The 19,509-nt window shown below is 36.6% G+C and overlaps 1 protein-coding gene across 2 annotated transcripts; it reads left to right on the top strand.

Moving 5' to 3' along the window:
* Window positions 1-1,268: 1,268 nt before the first annotated feature.
* On the top strand, window positions 1,269-17,191 carry LOC134817730 (fizzy-related protein homolog). Of its 2 annotated transcripts, XM_063826976.1 has the most exons (10): window positions 1,269-1,299; window positions 5,176-5,355; window positions 5,583-5,741; window positions 5,871-6,212; window positions 6,382-6,507; window positions 7,703-7,867; window positions 9,165-9,268; window positions 9,422-9,575; window positions 12,902-13,003; window positions 15,313-17,191. In XM_063826976.1, the coding sequence occupies exons 2-10, from the start codon at window positions 5,221-5,223 to the stop codon at window positions 15,487-15,489; spliced, it is 1,464 nt and encodes a 487-aa protein (XP_063683046.1). In that variant the 5' UTR covers window positions 1,269-1,299; window positions 5,176-5,220; the 3' UTR covers window positions 15,490-17,191. The 2 variants fall into 2 exon arrangements, with proteins under 2 accessions (XP_063683046.1, XP_063683045.1); XM_063826975.1 differs by lacking the exon at window positions 1,269-1,299 and having other exon boundaries at window positions 5,171-5,355.
* The last annotated feature ends 2,318 nt before the right edge of the window (window positions 17,192-19,509 follow it).

Raw genomic sequence — 19,509 nt, 5'->3', positions numbered from 1 at the left:
CTTAGTAAAATTCATCGTAAAAAAGGGCCAAACATGGCAGATTTAAGGCTTAAAATGCCTATAACTCAAAAAGTATCAGTTTTTTTGTAATAATTTTTACAGAATCGTAATCAGCTTGAGAAGACGAATCTTTTAGTACCAAATAGGTGATTTTAGAAGACAAATTGTCTTAAATAATTTTCCAGCTCGAACACAAGGGTCCCCCCTTGTATAAATTTTGTACAAATTGTACACATTTTTTTACAAATTTTGTGTCTTTAACCATTATAAATTTGGTACTAAAAGATTCGTCTTCTCAAGCTGATTACGATTCTGTAAAAATTATTACAAAAAAACTGATACTTTTTGAGTTATAGGCATTTTAAGCCTTAAATCTGCCATGTTTGGCCCTTTTTTACGATGAATTTTACTAAGTCGTTTAGGCCACATTTCATACCTTAAAACTCAAAACTGAGAGAAATCCTGTTCCAAAAAGTTTGATATGATCATCAGCTACACTCACAAAAATTTTTGAAGCGATATCCGATGACCTGGGCGAGTTGTAAAATGTACAACTTTGGTGGTAGGCAAAAATCCCAATTTTTCTTTTTTCACCTTGTTTGGTCTGTAACTTGGTCATTTATTGTTCAATTATATAATTCTTTAATGGGTTGTCTTGTACGGAGTGTAAGTAATGTTCAGTAAAAAATCAGCCAAAAACTTTTAAAATGGCCGAGTTATCGGTATTACAGTGACAGACTTCTCCAAATTTTAAAAATTTTCGAAAAAGACAAATATTTTTTTTCTCGATGAGGGAATATTTTTAGAAAATTTTGAAGGTGTGCAATCTTATTCTTTTTGTCTATTTAACCATAATATAAAATAAAATCGATGTTCGGAGCAAAAACGTTTTTGGTGTATCTCCCCTTAATTAATCATAGTTTTGAACTAATTACAACACTACAAATCAGACAGAGTTATCATAGTTTTAAACTAATTACAACACTACAAATCAGACAGAGTTATCATAGTTTTAAACTAATTACAACACTACAAATCAGACAGACTGACAGAGTTATCATAGTTTTAAACTAATTACAACACTACAAATCTTGTAGGTTTACAACCTACCAGGACGCGCGCCGAGTTGGACTCGTCGACGGTCCTGATATATGGAACAGATATTTTACGAGTATCAACCGTTAATACAAACCAGACAGAGTTATCATAGTTTTAAACTAATTACAACACTACAAATCAAACAGAGTTATCATAGTTTAAACTAATTACAACACTACAAATCTATTACATTTATTGAGAATACTAGGTGGTGCGCCATCGACAGTGAGCCGCGCGTGCCGACTGTAGGATGGTTTTTTAGCGCTAATTTCGGCCAGCACAATTTTCTTCAAACAAATAGATATTAAGTATCCTTCCCGACCTCCGATTGCAACAAAAGTTGGTAAGCTTACTCATAGACTTACAAGGAAAGTGTCCGAAAAGTTTAAAGCATATCCAACCATCAGACATTATGTTACAGCTAAAAGCAGCGTATTTTGCTCCATTTTGATCACTATATCAACTCCGATATCCACCAAATTTTTCGGACAGTTGTGAAAGCCCTATTGGAAGGTCTTCGCCAATTTTCAGAATGATCTCATTCAAGGAACTGAAGATATATCCAAATAATACGACAAAAATCAACGAATTTGGTCAAATTTGGTCAAATTACGCGAGTTTTACAGCTAATTTTGCTCCAAAAGCCGCGCACCATCAAATATGGCACCTAGGCGAAACTCACTGATCTTTCCAAAAAAGGTATGACAAATTTCAAATTTAGTATTGTGAAAATTCTCACAGTCTCTAGAAAACAATGGTACAAAAAATTTTAAAATCCGAGCAAGTTTATTTTTATGGTGCACCCCCTAAGAATACCTATTTATGTTTTCTTAGAAAAGATTTTAGGAAAGACTTTTCTTTTAGAAAAAATTAGAAAAGATTTTAGCGGCCTTTTATATAGCCGAGCAGCACTAAAAGGGGTACACAGCGTGTCACGTGTGTTAACGGGTGATACTCGTAAAATATTTAATCCAACTCGGCGCGCGTCCTGGTAGGTTATAAACCTAAAACACGTGTGTCAAGTTTTTAGCGAAATGTTAAAATAACGTTAGCTCCCCAAAAGCAAAATTTTGGATTTGTAGATTGATAGACCTGGCCTTGTAAAATGTTGTATCACGTCGTGACCCCCACGGTCGTTTCACTACCCCTGTAGAGCTTTTCTACGCTACAGGGGAGCCGCGCACTCGGCGGGTCATTTTGATAAAATGCAAATCTATTATGATAGATTGTAGATAGACCATGTCATATGTACATTTAGATTTATATTCCAAATAGTCTAATTTTGAACGAAATAAAACTAAAAGTGCGCAACTAGGACTTTAATTTTGCAAATTCTTCAAGTGTGTTAATAAATTACTTTACACTCGCAACTCGGGCCCCCCGACAGTTGGAACCAATTTACTGGGCGGCGCTCAGCTTCTTGCGCGAAAAGTGGCATTCACATGCAACGTATGTCAACTAAACGCTCAGCCTGTCATTCCACCGAATCTCTATTCGGCGGAATAAAGATGATCTCTATACATTTATGATTATGATCTCTATCATGTTTATGAACATAAATAATAATATAATAGCAGCTGAGCTCCCCAGGTTGCTCTAACCAGAGCCCTCTCGCTTGCAGTAGCGCGCGACCGCCGAAACAAGCGCGTCACGCAGTACGCGTAGACACATGGCTATGTGAACTCCCCAGGTAAAAACCAACTTGAATGTTGAAACGATATCAGATATATTTTCGGACGCTGACATGATTCCGAATCACCCCTTATGACATAAAGTTAAAATGCTCCCTTGTGCCCTGGCGATCACGTGATATGACCCGTATAAGGAAGTCGGTTCAATTCTTCGTTAGGGTTAGGGTTTCAGCAAATGCTTATACCTTGTGTCCATAAAAAACACGGTAACGCATCACGCTACACATATTTGCTTATAGAACCATGTGTTTTCGCGCCGCTGCGGCATGCGGGTGCGCTTGTTTCACAAGCCACTGCCAAGTCCCACTGCAAGCGCAAGGGCTCTTATCTGGATAGAGCAACTACATGACAAATACATTGCGAAATATTTGATCTTGTAGGTTTATAACCTACCTTGATTCACGATGTCAATCCTTCACATACAGCTCGGCGAGGCCAAGTGGTGCATTTTGCCGATCAACCGAAGAAATAGTTGCGAGAAGATGCACGGTGCGGCCCAGTATATAGTGCATCGCGCTTAGATGATGTTACTCGTCTAAATTTCTTCGTAGTATGTAGTAGCGTGCGCCGCTTTCTTCTCGAAATGTTAGCCCGAGGCAAATTCTAGGCTAGTCCATTAACAATAAACTTGTAGTGCGATGCGTTACTGGGCCGCGCCGCGCACTCAATTATGCTTCTCGCAACCGTTAGATCGGCGAAATGCGCTACTGGGCCTCGCCGAGCTGCGAAGAATTGACATCGTCAATTAACAATGGACAGATCGCGCTACAAAACCTACCAAGACGCGGACCGAGTTGGACTCGTCGACGGTCTCGAAATAATATTTGAAACAAATATTTTATGAGTATCACCCGTTAAATTTTGAATTTGATTTGATCATATCATGAAGTTTAAAAGAAGTTACCACAATTTGCGCAATTTAATTGATGATTGAGAAGTGTGCATTCGGTGGAGATATAACCTGGCCATACTTTTATTTAAATGATTAAGTTGGATAACAATTGAATAGATCGATTTTCTCAACTCTAATCAAATATCTTATTGTCAGACGCTGTATGTAGCACATCAACTCATATCATCGAATAGGAGACGGTGGAGAGGTGTATGCGAAGCCGTACAAGCATCTTAATTGTTAATGAAATTTCATAGTCGGCCACACTGGTTCAGTTTTAACATTTAATTCTTAATTTGTTAAAATTATCTCTGATCTTCTTGCTGTGCAGTGTAAAATCATGTGTACTTTGTAAGGGACCCAGGTTCAATTTAAGCCGGGTATAATTCAAGCTGGCTCCAATTCAAGTTAAGGAGACATAGTATAAATTGGCTTCTGTTGCCAATACGTACTAACACACTCGGTGCAGTTTTGACTTTAACGGGTGATACTCGTTACATACTTGTTCCTATGCACAATGACCGTCGAAGAGTCCAAGGTATTCACTTTGCAGTGTAGCTTTTCGAATATTTTCAAATACAAAAGTTTCTGAAATATTTTCTACCTGAAGGTTTGATTATTATCCGTTTGCATTGTTCTTATCTAAAAATCGTTATTTCCTTCAAAACATTCTTATTCATTGGCAATTGTGGATTTAAGGTTCTAGTAAAGTAGTGACACGTATAACTTAGTTCCACAATACTTGAATTGGTATAATTATGTAATTTTTCACTGTGTAGTTTTAACAATTTGATAATCATGGTTGTACTTCAAACTTAGATTTGTCTTCAGGTCATGTTACTTTCAAGTTACGTGTAGAAGAGTTACTCTGTTATCTGCAACTTCAGTCTATATATTTTATAATGCTAATTATCGACATGGGTGAGGCAAAAACTGCTTTCACCTCCTTTCATTTCTTGTGATTCTGAATACATCTAAATTTACGATCCACACTGAATATTCCCAATGTAACCTATTTAACCTTAAGCTTCATGTGATTAGCCAAAAATTAGTCCCGTTTTGGACACTTCTTTGTATTGTATTTATTTAGAACTGTTATTGTTGAGTTATGCCAACATTTCTGTGAGAATGGCCTGTTGCATCTAGCAGTATAAGTTAAAAATAAGTATAAGTTAAATTAAGTAGAAGTTAAAAATAAGTAGAAGTTAAAAATAGTAGAAGTTAAAAATTAGTATAAGTTAAAAATAAGTATAAGTTTAAAATAAGCAAATCACAATGCTAAAAAGTTTTCAAAGTAAAGTAGGTTTTGGAAGGTAAATCTTTTCAGTCAGTGTTGTTTCTATTTCCCATGATCAATGATGGAACTTGTTTTTATTTGCCATTCCAATTTGCACATGATTCTCCAAAAATGGCTGAATATAATTACGTATAGTTTTTACATATAGTTTTTACTTGTTCTTCCTTACCAGTTTACCCACCATTTATTATTGAAGATGACACTCACCATGGCAACAATGTGTAATTGATTGCTGTCGAGAAATGGAGAGTGGGGCAACTAGCCCAATTCACACAGAGTGCAAAACAGCGAGCACACCAGAGCCTCAAACACCAACCAAAAACCGGAAAAACAAAGGAAACGGTTATTATTCACCCCACCTGAGACATTCTCTTGCTGTAAGTATATGAAAACTTCATATTGCATTTCAAATTGCTTATTTGTTATTGTTACTGAGCTTCGTTGATTCGGAGTTGAAGTGAAACATTTTTTCCTTAATTGCTATGAGGTAACTGTGCTCATTCAATTAGGAATCTAAGTATATTATGTTTTAAATGCAGACCTTACTCAGACTGTTTCATATTCAAATAACATATCTTAACTTACAATTTTCCACAACCATCAGGGTGGCACTGGATCACCAAGTAAGGAGAAAAGCTGCGACAGATTTATCCCCACACGAAATGGAGCGAAATGGGAAAACTCCTTCTCCCTGACACCAGAGACTCAAAGTGAGAACGGAGACGAGGGACGTGAACAGCACACATACAGATGCTTGTTACAGGTACTTTCTTTTAGTTTTGTGAGATATTATACAGCTTCCAAGTTAGACATTAACATTACTTTAACAGCCTTTCATAAAATCCTGGCGCCCAATGAGATCATATTGTATGCTTACTATGTTATTTCACAGAACGAGTTATTGGGAGCAGATATAGACGACATAAGGTTGAGCAGTGAGGATGGTGGTCTGCAGCGCACACCCCACAAGAGGAGACTGTTCCACTATCAGTCCCCCAGCAGGGAGCCTCAGGACCATGGCTACTCACTCTCCCCTGTCAGCAGAAAAAGTCAGAAGCTGTTGACCTCACCCAAGAAGTCCCTGCGCAAGATTCCCAGATTGCCCTACAAAGTGCTAGATGCACCAGAACTGCAGGATGATTTCTATCTGAACCTTGTTGACTGGAGCTACTCTAACGTGTTAACAGTGGGACTCAGTGCTAGTGTTTACCTATGGAGTGCCTGTACTAGCCAGGTTAGTAGCCACAATTAGTCTAGAAACTTGCTTTAAGTTTTTCTTAATATGTTCTCATCACTGCTAATAACTACGAATACAGTCTTTTTGATTTCTAAGATACAATACAACGATAATTGTATCTAATTGTACAATTGTTGCAGATTTGCTCTAATATCCTAAATCTCAGGTAACAAGACTGTGTGATTTGTCATGTGAAGGAGATACAGTAACCAGTGTAGGATGGTCAGATAGGAGCAGCAACATTCTAGCCGTGGGAACTAACAGGGGCTGTGTACAACTCTGGGATACTCAGGTACCTGGCAGTAATTATTAATATACTTACTATATTATAGTAGTTTATCAAATAACGGAATAGTTCGCTGTTTATTAGTCTCATGATTGAAATACTGATATCTGGATAATATCCGGTTGGAAGAGACAAGGACAAATGAAACAAGGAAGTTAGGAGTAAGGGCAAATTTTCGGCGTCAACGCCATCTTCAGGCTAAAATTGGTATAAATGTTAGTATATAATTATAAATGCTTCTATACTAGTTAAAATGCTAAATTGAAATTACACACACTGAATACAGGTTACATCAAGGTTACATTGATGTAACCTGTATTCAGTGTGTGTAATTTCAATTTAGCATTTTAACTAGTATAGAAGCATTTATAATTATATACTAACATTTATACCAATTTTAGCCTGAAGATGGCGTTGACGCCGAAAATTTGCCCTTACTCCTAACTTCCTTGTTTCATTTGTCCTTGTCTCTTCCAACCGGATATTATCCAGATATCAGTATTATAGTAGTTTTAGCGTCTTTATTTAATGATTTTGTATGTCCTTATTCTATTATTGGATATCTAAGTAAATTTAGATTTGCATTTAATCCTGATTGCCACTGTTATTATTGACAGCATTCCTTGTACTGTATATTTTTAAACTTTATTATTTATTTAAACAGTATAAGTATTGCACTAGATCTTTGTCATAACATGTATCCATCTCCGGGACAGTGAAAAATCTCAGTACTCCCGCAAATTTTTGTTGCTTGTCATTCTGAATTTTTGTGCTTGATTTGAGCATTTTTAGATTGTCTTGCTCGCTTATCACACCGAGGTAAGATGCTGGTTATGATGCACGCTAACACACGCCCACATCCGATACGATAAACAAATTTACTTTGTTTATTTTTCCCTGGCTCAAATAAAAGGGCTCAAGCATGATTGATAATACCTTTAAATAAATTTAGTTAGCAAGCATTCCACATGTACAGACAAGCATATCATACAAGGTGGCGCAAGTTTGTTTCGAGTTTCGACAAGTGTCAGAAAATACAAGAATATCATTGGCAGATGCTGAAACCCGATTGGTTTATCCTTGTATTTGTAATTGTAATGTGTCTCAACAAACTTGTGATACACCCTAATAACATAACACTATAACATAACTCACATGATGACTGTTATGTTATCACTGAGTTACCCAAACTCTCCGGCAGGCCCAGAAACGAACAGCAATATTCGAGTCTCACGAGTCCCGCGCGGGCGCGCTCGCTTGGAACGGGGATCTGTTATGTAGTGGCAGTAGAGACAGGTTCATCATCCAGCGAGACATCAGGACTCCTCCACACCAGTTCAAGAAACTTACTGGACACAAACAGGAGGTGGGTTCAACATTTAGAGATTTACAATTATTACCTGACTCATTACCTGACTCATTACCTGACTCCGGGATCAGTTTTAAATCCTTTTATTGAGAATACATGTTAAATGTAAGGTTATTTGACGATGGAGAACTGTCTATCGTTATAATATATTTCAGAGCGTAAAAGCCTACATTCTCAAATTATAGCTCCTTTTATTAATCCTGCTAGCTATCTCGTATTTATCGGGCAGGGCAGTGTGTAGTACGGTGGTACTAGAAATACCGTCTGGACCGCATCACAGTCAGTGGATAAGGCTTGCCCAGTGATTAACTAGTTTAAATATCGGAGGGAGCAAGTCTCCTCGCCTCATGATGCTTACAATGATGCTCTTCGCTGGTTGACATTTTTATATGATTTAAATTAGGTTTGACTAGACAAGGATGACACTGAGCGTGTTTCTAGTTCAGTATTGTGTAATACCCACAATTTTCTGATTATCACTTGCCAAACCTGAAGTGGTAGTCGTTTAAGTATCCGAAAGGTAGCTCCTATTTTATATATTATATGCTCTGTACCGCTTAACTCTAATACATTTAAATGTCATAAACTGATTCGCGTATAATCAAAGTTCTGGCCAGTGAATCTTACTTTGAATTTTAGTACCACTTTCACTCTGAAGTCAACTACCACTTTCGGGATAGAGGTTATAAGGCAATTTGGTAAATTATTAATCTGTACATTATAATTTATATAGGCTAAAGTAGAACCAAACTTGCACCAGAAAAGCCAATCATAATATGATTATTATAAATATAAGGTATCTGGTATATAATTCTAAATGAGTAATTATCAGTTCAGTACTAAGTGCATTTTATAGGAGTAAAATAGTTCTGTGTAGTTAAAGGCTAAAGCTCTTGTTTAGAGTTAGTGAGCTAATAGGTATAGTACCGTGTGTACACGGTGAGGAAACTCATAAAGCATGAGGGTGAATGTCCTAAACTGCTTTTTCGCATTAAAAGTAAATGGTTACCACTTACCAGGGCCGGCTTTATGGCTCTTACTTTGCTGGTCAATATTTCACACAAGGGGTTTGGTACCTGAGTAACCACTAACCATCTTGTTAAATGGCTACAAAATTACGACCTTAGCCATGACCATGTCGGAATGACATTTTGTTGACAGTCATGGTCGAAATACTAACTTTATAAGACTTAGAAAACATGGAACTTACCGAGTAATTGAACTGGATATGATTCACAATATTGCTACACATATTAAACATATTAAACATATTTTAAACTGTCGTGCCCTGCAGGTGTGTGGGTTGAAGTGGTCTCCTGACAGGCAACATCTTGCGAGTGGTGGTAACGATAATAAGCTATTCGTCTGGAACCAATCCAGCTTGTCCCCTGTTCAAAAGTGAGTGCGCCTTATTCTTCTTAAGCTTCAATATCACAATAATATATGATAAATCTCTTACTTGTACGACCACAGAGTTAGTGTCAATCAAATCAATCTCGAGTCAGTCTTACTTGTACTTATTCCTTGATCTTACAACAAACCCCCTCTCAGATACTCTGATCACGTAGCAGCAGTTAAAGCAATAGCATGGTCCCCCCATCAACACGGGCTATTAGCTAGCGGAGGGGGCACTGCTGATCAGTATATCAGATTCTGGAACACTCTCACAGGGCAACCTCTCCAGTCAGTTCACACTGGCAGTCAGGTTGGAATTAGTCCCATTTTTATCTATATAGTATTTTCATAATATTGTATATTATCAGTCTTCTTCTCATAGAATTAGCCTCATTTGTATTTGTGTCATATTTGTGATATTACTTTTTATATGTCTTACTTTTTGGTTTTAGTCTACAATTTTTAGTGCTTCAACTGTTCAAATCAGCTAGCTGTCTTGGTATTCGATAAATTTACTCACCAAATGGGGATAAAAGGTGTCTTTACTTAATTCGGTCAGGGGCCAGGGTTGTGATATTGGGAAACGGGGCAGTATCCACTATCCAAGAAGCCCAACCACTTGGTAGACATAGAGTAATGGTTTTAAGGTTTAAGGTTATGGTCCCTGAAGTCTTAACTCTTCCCTATTAACCCTAAACTTAACTTTAAAATGTAAGGTTTAAAGTGGTGGCTTAATTAGGTGTTAATTGAATCCTTACTGCTCATCCCTGGAGGATTGTAATCTGAAAATCGGTTATCTTTGGGTAGAAGAGGATCTGAAGATTGAAAATCGCGCTGTTGTGTTACTAGGGTGCTAAGTTTTACCTTAGTCACTGTTCAGTTTTTATCTCCCAGTCTTTCCGCTAAATGGTCAAACTTTATGTTCTCTGCCCTATTTCTTAGTTTATAGTTTCCAGTTTGCTTCCAGGAAAGTATAATTTCCATATATATCATGTAAACGCTCTAGTTCTAGAAACTAGTTCTACTTGAACTAGTTCTACTCTCGGCAAGTCTTGCATTATTTCAAATTTGAATTTACCGCTTTTGATCATCACCAAACTGTTGGACCAATCACAGCCGAGTATCTTGACAAGTTGACAGTAGAGCTCACAACATCTTGTTTACTGGGGCAGGTGTTCAAGCCGGACCACAATTATCACCCTGTCCTCTTGCATCTAATATTCGTTAATTTCTGAGCGGGAATATTCAAATTTAAATTCAAACATCTGCTCGCTGATAATAGGAAGCAAGCCAGAGATAAGAACAGAATATGCCTTGCGGAGGTCTTGTTTCATCTTATTTTCACTGTTTCTTGTGTCGGAGAACTCTTCTTGTATTACAAATAACACAACCTTCCTTATATTATACTGTCATATGAAGACCTAGAGAACAGCTGATAAGACTCGCCCTGATTGTGATTAGGTGACCGTACGTGGCTGAGAATATGTTGTAATAATTAGGAGGTTGTCAGATCTGATTATTATGTGACTTGTGGGGGGTTTTCATTGACGTGTCGGGACAGATCTCAAATTATCCAATTTTCTAGAAATATGTAAATTTATTAGTAATAAGTCACTAAATCCTTGTAGTTGTAGATAATAGATATTTCAAGGTTAAATTTCAAATATTTTCTTCCACTCCCCAAGTATAAAGTTTTAATAAACTTAATAACCAAATTACAGTACTAGCTCTTTTTATGCACTTGTGCTAGCAATATCTTCCGTTGATTTCCAAATAATAAAATATGTAAATACTGTTTCCTTGCTTTAATAAATATCTACTATTTAAGTGACCAACTCACATTCCTGACCACGTACGATCTTACTCTTGTGTCAGTGTGACCCACCATAAAAAACGCCTAAGAAAGTCTTCTACGTGAATGGAGCGATAGCAGAAGCGACAGTGTTCATTAAGCTGCTTTGGTTGCACAAGTATCAAAAATGGCAACGCCCTTAATTTGCATGACGTTAACGTTAAACAGTTTTAATTGGATTTAAGTGCTAGCTGACAAGCGGCACTTGGTTTCTTGGAAGCAGGGGATATGGAACGTCATAAGGGGAATTTGAGGTTGAAGGATGCAACAAATTAGCATATGCCCTCACATTTGATATAATATTATGACCGATATGCCGAATTCTCCAATATAACCAATTTTAGGACATCTGCCTGATTTCTGTCAGTTATAACGTCAAACAATCTTGTGATTCCCAATTCCCTCTCCCTTACTAGCAAGACTGATGACGTGAAATGTTATCATTTCCGGGATCCTATCATAATCTCGATTTGAGTATTTATCATTTATTTATTATCACCATGTGAGAATTTTCTCACGGGAGCATCCAATTTTGAGATAAGATTGTGTTCGACGTCATTACTCATTTTTGAGCTCATATAAAGTCGCTTTATCTACGATATAATTTAAAATGATGAAGCCGATTAATTTTTGTTCATGAAATACAAAAAAAGTTATTCTAGCACCTAAATCATTCATTCTGTCTGATACTTCCACTAAAATTCTCCTAGCCTCATGCTTTAACTTCCATTCATGAAGAGGTGTCTAAAATATTTTGCAAAATCAGTATCATCTTTCTAGTTCCACTGTCATGAAAAGTTAGTCAAGATCAAAGGTGCCAGATAAGCACCAAGTTGACACACCACACCGTTTAACCATCCGGTCGAACCTGTCAAATCTACAGCTTGATAGGGTTGATAACCATCTTAATTCTTTGGAAGCATTCCAGCAAAAACTTCCACTTCACAGCTTCATACGTGTACAGGGTGTACCACAGAAAGTGTGACTTTTTGAGATATAATGATACAAAATATTATGAAGGAGCAGTACTTGTGGAGTACAGGGTGTTCCTGCTCCATCATGACGTCGCCAGCGCAGATAGTTCCACTTCTATTAAATAAGTATTATGACGTCATACTGTCTAGTCGAACTATGGGAACATTCTGCAACCTGGTCTGGTGTTAGCATCAGAGTGACGGGTGTGTCCATGAGAAATGTTACAGAGGACAAGATGGTCGCTTAAACCACAATGGACAGTGGACACACAGTTAAATCCCATAGACTTGGAATCTGTTATCTTCGAGCTCCAGAGGTATTGATTAGAGTTCACAATTCTCATTGTGGAAGTCTCCTTTTATGGTACACTGTACGACTCTAATACGATTTCCCACCTTATAACTACAATCTACAATATAGCGTAGAGTAGAACTCTCATTATACTATAGAACTGGATATTCTTTGATGTTTAAAGCTTTCGAGCGTGATCCTTTAACCATGGGAAAGATCAAAAAGCGTGGGGGGGGAGATTATCTCAAAACTATCTCTAATTGATTGGCTTCTATTTTTAGAATCCTAGTCTGAATTTGTTTCCCATAAAAGGTTTAAAAAGCAGTCCCTCCGTTAACAGTTAGTGACGGCGATATTTTGAAGGTTCTGGGAAAACTGGGTTATTGAAATTGTGTTAGTACTAAGCCTTCAATACAAATCTTTAAAAGGACAAATTTCATAAAACACCAGCATTTAAAAAAAGTTATTAAGTTTTACGAAGTAAGTTTCCCCTTAAATAACAAATAATAATATTTCAGGTATGTAACCTAGCTTGGTCTAAGACTACCCACGAGTTTGTCAGTACACACGGTTACTCTCAACACCAGATCCTTGTCTGGAAATACCCCTCGTTACAGCAGGTTTGTTAAAACACGTGTGTTTGTTTGTTCTCTGTGGGTTTCTTTAAACAAGTCACGTGTGTTTGTTTGTTCTCTGTGGGTTTCTTTAAACAAGTCACGTGTGTTTGTTTGTTCTCTGTGGGTTTCTTTATGTTACTGTTTTATATAATCGCATACCTCTCCGTGATCTATTTGACAATATCTGAGTTTGTCTCATTGTTTAGCTGTTTGCCATTCCTAGGTTTTAGTCCGCTATATTTCGTAGATCTTCATTAATGCTCGCAACCAAGTGCTAACCAGTAAATTAACCAGTAAATTAACCAGTCCATATCACCCCTGAGGGGGCTTTCTGCTCCCAGAATTCTACCTGAGCCAGTAAAGCTCACTAACGTTCTATTAATACATACACATTACACATAAAGCAAGGAGCTTACCTGCATTATATATTACACGTATAAAGCCAGGTGCAGTATAAATTATAGAGACAATGTTTACCCCTAAGGGGAGCTGTGCACAGTGTGCAGCTCTTTGCAACTGTGCACCACCGGAGAGCAATCATGAGCTATTATATGTAAATTTACAGTATCACGTGACCACGTGTCAGACCACGTGTCAGAAAGAACGACCAATGGAAGCAGGAGCTTGTCTCAGTGCACTGCTTTATTGCTGCCCAGCCCAGTGTTACCTCACACAGATCAACCTGTGATGTACCTGTGTTTGTAGCACGTGACACAAATAAGCCAATTAGATCGCTGCATTTGCACCACTCCACATCCCTTTACCTGCAGCATTTATCTGCCTCGTTTCCATGACTATATGATCACGTGACATACAATTTGCTGAGGAGTTCTAAAATAGGTTCCGGCACATTTAGCTTGTCCGTATTACATATAGCTTATGTGCTAGAGTTACCGGTGGTCTAATTAACTAATTGGATAAACACGAGCAGTTACACACAGGATACACACTACAAACTTACAGTTACTACTTATCGTGTATAACTCTCCGTAAAGTAACAGGTTTTAGAACCAGTACATTTACCAGAATTATACCTTCACTGGTTGGCAATATCAGTTTATTGGCACTCAGTTGTGATGTAAATCCAGGACAGTGGCAGTTATTTATTGAGTCACCTTTAATTGAATATAAAATCGGTGTACAAATATCACTGAATTCAACTTTTAGTGTGCTCTGAAGGGTACAAATATCATTAAATTGAATTCGTAAGTCGCTAAAGTATAACGGTCTCCCATATTATAGAGTTAAATAGTTTCACTGACCGTAAAACTAAAGTTTGAGTGTAGAATATGTTGCTACACACATTCGGTGGTTTTCAGTGGTTCCAAAGCATATATCTGGAGATCCAACGATACGATTTTCTTGAAACTTTCTAGATAGTAAGATAGCTTTAAGACAAATAATTTGTGCAAGTTTGGATAAATTTCTATGTGCCAAATTTGAGGTATCACTTCAAACACACGAAAATAGTGCTGTCGGACAGATGTCGCTGTCGGACAGATGTCGTGTTACCGAATTATACCTTCACTGGTTGGCAATATCAGTTTATTAGCACTCAGTTGTGATGTAAATCCAGGACAGTGGCAGTTATTTATTGAGGACTCACCTTTAATTGAATATAAAATCGGTGTACAAATATCACTGAATTCAACTTTTAGTGTGCTCTGAAGGGTACAAATATCATTAAATTGAATTCGTAAGTCGCTAAAGTATAACGGCCTCCCATATCATAGAGTTAAATAGTTTCACTGACCGTAAAACTAAAGTTTGAGTGTAGAATATGTTGCTACACACACTTCTGCATTTGCATTAAAATTAGAGCGAGTTATCTCTGTCTGTTTCCGTGTTATCTTTTGGTGATGCAACAGTTGCAGCAAATGTTAATTACGGTTTGTTAAAATGTTGTTATCAGAGCCCTTTGAACGTAGCAGTGTCATGGTTTTATCACGTTTAAATTTAATTGGTAATAAAACTAACTGATATTGGTGACGTATAGAATATTAGATAACAAATTCAAGATAACAACTCTGCAATTATAAGCGTACATGAAGTACAAGTTTTTAGGAATAAGGCGCCTACCCAATTAGGGTTTTCCCCAATCTCCAGCACTCGAATTCATTCCATTTTAAAGATAATAATTCTTCAATCCTAGTAACATATTAGCCGTAGCGACAAGAGAAACGCCATTGTCGGACGTGAGGAGAGTGAGGACTCCTCAAACTACATTAAATATATATTCCTTCTGTAACGTCCTGAATAAATATAGTTTCTATTATATATAATTTTCACCACTAACACACTCCTCCCCCCAGGTTGTGTGTTTAACCGGACACCACTGCCGAGTCCTCTACCTAGCCATGTCCCCGGACGGACAGTCCATAGTTACAGGTGCTGGCGACGAGACTCTCCGCTTTTGGAACGTTTTCAACAAGTCCAGACTTCAGAAAGAGTCCCGGTCAGCGCTCAACTTATTCTCCAGTATCCGTTGAAATGGACTGGAAATAGGGATCTCCGGGGTTTCTTAGATATCTTGCGTTTGTGTATAAAGTGATGTGGTGTATGACGTCATAGAAGGCTTTGATGACGTCATTTTGAGGATGCTCAGGTCTTATAATAGGATTGTGACAGTTTAAGGAAATTCGTTTAATGTTCAGTGTTTTACAACTTAAGTCGTGTGTGTTAATTGCAGAATTTTGTCAATCTAGCTGGCCATTGTAACGGAGGTTCGACTAAAAAGTGTACATCATCATCAAAATCATTATTACAATCACTTAAAAATTAGTTGTACACGCTTATGAACGACTTATGTATCTTCGGGCGAAGTCTCAGGTCGGATCTTCGTTATTTTGCGTTAATCAATCATTGTTTTCGTTACAAATTTGTGTTTTGTTATAATATATTATTAATATAATGATATATTGTTTGCCGAACCAGGCAATTTGAAGCTTTTTGAGAGTTAGAAATATTATCATGTGATCAGTAATAATTATAGATATTATTCAGACTGGAATTTAAATTCATTTGACTTCATGGTGACACTTCCATATAAGGTCATGTTACCATGGTAACACTACCGATATATGTATAAGGTAATGTTACCTTGGTTACGTCACCATATAAGGTCTTGTTACTATTGTAGCACTACCTTATAAGGAAATGTTACCATGTGACTCCATCATGTGATTTCAGCTCAGAGCTCTTGTTCATTTCGTGTTTGACGATAGTTTAACAGTAAATAACACCGTTAAGTTTCTAAATTAGTTAGATACCGGGAACTTATTTACATAATTTCAACTGTTATTATATTCTTCGCTGCATTTGCTACTCTTTTATTTTTCTACTGTAAAAAGTGATGCTACTAATCGTTGCTGTGGATATAGATTTAAATAGTTGGTAGATCAACTTAGTTCATTACATCGGGTTTAGATCAATTGACTTGAGGAGATTCTGATAGAAAGTTCTAGTCCTCTTGAAGCTTCCACGCGTTAGATACATTATGATTAGAGTAAGTTTGAGGGGAAAGATGAGTTAATTATAATGATAAAGTAGTATAATTTTGTACGAGTAATTAAATTGTAAATATATAATGTGCTATTTATTTACATGATGATTGTGATTTGATACAGTTAAATTAGAGACTGTGTAAAGGGGAACATCTTCAAGTTTTGATTAACAATTAGTTAACGATATTGATATCATATTATAGAAAGGACATTATTGTACGTTCACATTGCTGAGTTTAACTTGCTTGTACTTATTTCAAATCTGAATCCTCGCATATTATCGCATTTAAAATGGCCGTTCTCAGTCAATTTCGAGATATGGAAATAATTTTACATTATTTGCAGCTTTTCTATCCTTCAGAGATTTTACTAACTTTACTCTAACAGTAATTAATCTCGCTTTGGAATTCGGAAAATGTAAACTCACATACCGGTTATTTATAGAACCGCCCATCCTTTAAAATCACACCATAAAATTAATTATATAAATTTGAATTTTGGGGTAACTTAATCAATAATGAATGTACTTGTTAAACCAACCTAATGTTTCTCTCTGTGTATTATGCAATTTGATCTGTGACAATGTTGTGAATTATATAATATAATACCTCTCAAATGTGATTTCCTTGCCGTGCACACCTTCTCCATTTTCAGAGGAGTGTGACAATTTATTTGTTAGTTTTTAAAATCACCGTGTTTTATTTCAATCTTTGTTAGGATTCTGTGTAATACTAACCGAGGAGGAGTATGCAATCTGAGTGGGTTTGAATTGAGGTACAGATGAGGGAAATAGAAACAATAATCAGGAATCTGAAATTCAAGCCGCTTTGAATGAATCTGAAAATATCAGAAAATATGAAGAATAAAGCGCAGGCCCAGTCATGCCACAGTCTAGTCATGCCACACTGAAGCTGAACAAAACAGCCATCTGGTGTACCGTGTTACTGTTACAAATCAGATTAATTCAACACGCGTAATATTGTCACGAGTTTTACAGTGATAAAACGTCATCTTAGGAGATCTGGCATGTCTTAACAAGTCTCGTATTTCAAGTGTGTAGGAATTAGGATTTGAAATTTGGGACAAAATATCTGATTTCTTGGTGGCCTGTGGGAATTCCGATATAAAGGCTCAGTGACGTAATTTGGAGGATATCAAAAGGTATTTTTACTGCTAAAAAGCCTTTTTCAGTTTCTCCAGAACTGCGTATTCTCTTTTCTAGTTCCTCAAGAATACGCCCCCGGCCAAAATACCAATCTCCTGATCGATCTCTGAAACTTTAATGTTACATTATAAAAGTTACAGACTCAGCGCGAGCGTGTCTTAACTTCGTAACGATAAAGATTGAGCTGAACAAAAGGTATAATCACAGAGGTTCTATATTACTATTTAACTATAATGTTACGGTCTGATGTATGGAACTGTATTTACTATAACAATTCGACTGCATTCATTACAACCATTACCAGCATATCAAATTTATCAGACAGATGCTTCTTGTATAATAGTTGTACACTCCCTTGTGATAACGAAGATGCAGCAAGCAGATTTGTGTAGTACAAGTCACGTGACAGTATAATCATGTCACGAGTACATTATACACGTTACTAGTCACGTGTACAGTGTACATTATACTCTTAATATTTAGTATACAATGACCTGTGTATTTTGCTGCGCATTTAGTGCACAACTTGACAATAATTATTGTAATGTTAGCTTAACCACTGCTCGTACAATAAACATACAACATTTTCCATTTTAATACCAAAATTTATTTGTTAATACTAGAATTGATGTAACTTGAACAATGATATATCATACATTCGCTCGTATAATATATCAAATTGTACACTCATCTGTGATCTGAACAGGAAGATACTACTTTTAAATACAAGGCACTCCCTAAATGTACTATATACTAAATGTACTAAATGTACTAAATGCACTCCCTAAATGTACTATGATAAGATATATACAGCTGATATCTGTGTACACACTGCACGTGTGTGTCGTGAGTTACTATTAATAGATCACAATGTATAGTGTATACGAGCTTTCAACCCGGATATGAGAGATGGTGGGGTCCTTGGCACTACTCCCTTAATTAATTACGCATAAATTATCCCCTTAATTACACGCCTTTTTATCCCTTAATTGCACGCCTTATTTTACATATTATTATCCCCTTAATTATTAGCTTTCTTACGCATGTATTATCCCGCTAATTATGAGCCTAATGTTACACATATCACACGCCCTAATTGTACTTACTTTTGTGTGCGATTTTGTCATCATCTCGTAAATTTGGGTGTATCATCTCGTAAATTTGGGTGTATCATATTTTGTCAAATTATGGTCACTTAACGAGCACAAGCTTATTAAACTGTCTGGAACAGATCAAATGATCAATAATAGGCAGACTATGCAGTATGCACTCTGATTATCTATCATAAATCAGTATAATCAGTACACTATAAGGTACTATGCTGTGGGTCCGACTTTAGAAAATACTGATATAAAGGTTATGATAAAGTCAGGTTTTGATAAAGTCTTCAGGTTCCTTTGATTTACAACGCAGAACTATATTTAAAACACTAATACTTTAAAGTTAAACCTAGATTCTCAAGGCCATTAGATAAATGGTAGTGGGACCGTATTATAAATATGCATTTTTAACGGATTAGCATCATAAAAGAAAGCCTGTGATTCAAATGAACTAGTTGCTTGACGTCATTTCTTTATGATACTTTAACCCTGTGAAGTGGGAACCTTTTGAGGACGACAGTTTCTGTATTATAACGAACATTTGACCGTTACTAGGTTACCAAGTCATCCCACTGACTCCCACTGATTCTATAGAAAATTGTCAATTTTAAGTATCCTTTGATATTTTGAATAAAGCCGAATAAATATGCTTTGATAACATAAGGCTTATTTAAAGGGCACTACCGTATACCAATGAAGAACAGTGAGGTTGTTGCAATGTTGTTATGTGTTTCATATTTT

This window comes from Bolinopsis microptera, chromosome 7, assembly GCF_026151205.1.
Source record: "Bolinopsis microptera isolate Bmic1 chromosome 7, MBARI_Bmic_1.0, whole genome shotgun sequence".
Lineage (NCBI taxonomy): Eukaryota > Metazoa > Ctenophora > Tentaculata > Lobata > Bolinopsidae > Bolinopsis > Bolinopsis microptera.
The sequence above is the reverse complement of the archived record's forward strand: the minus strand, read 5'-3'. Positions and strand labels throughout refer to the sequence as shown.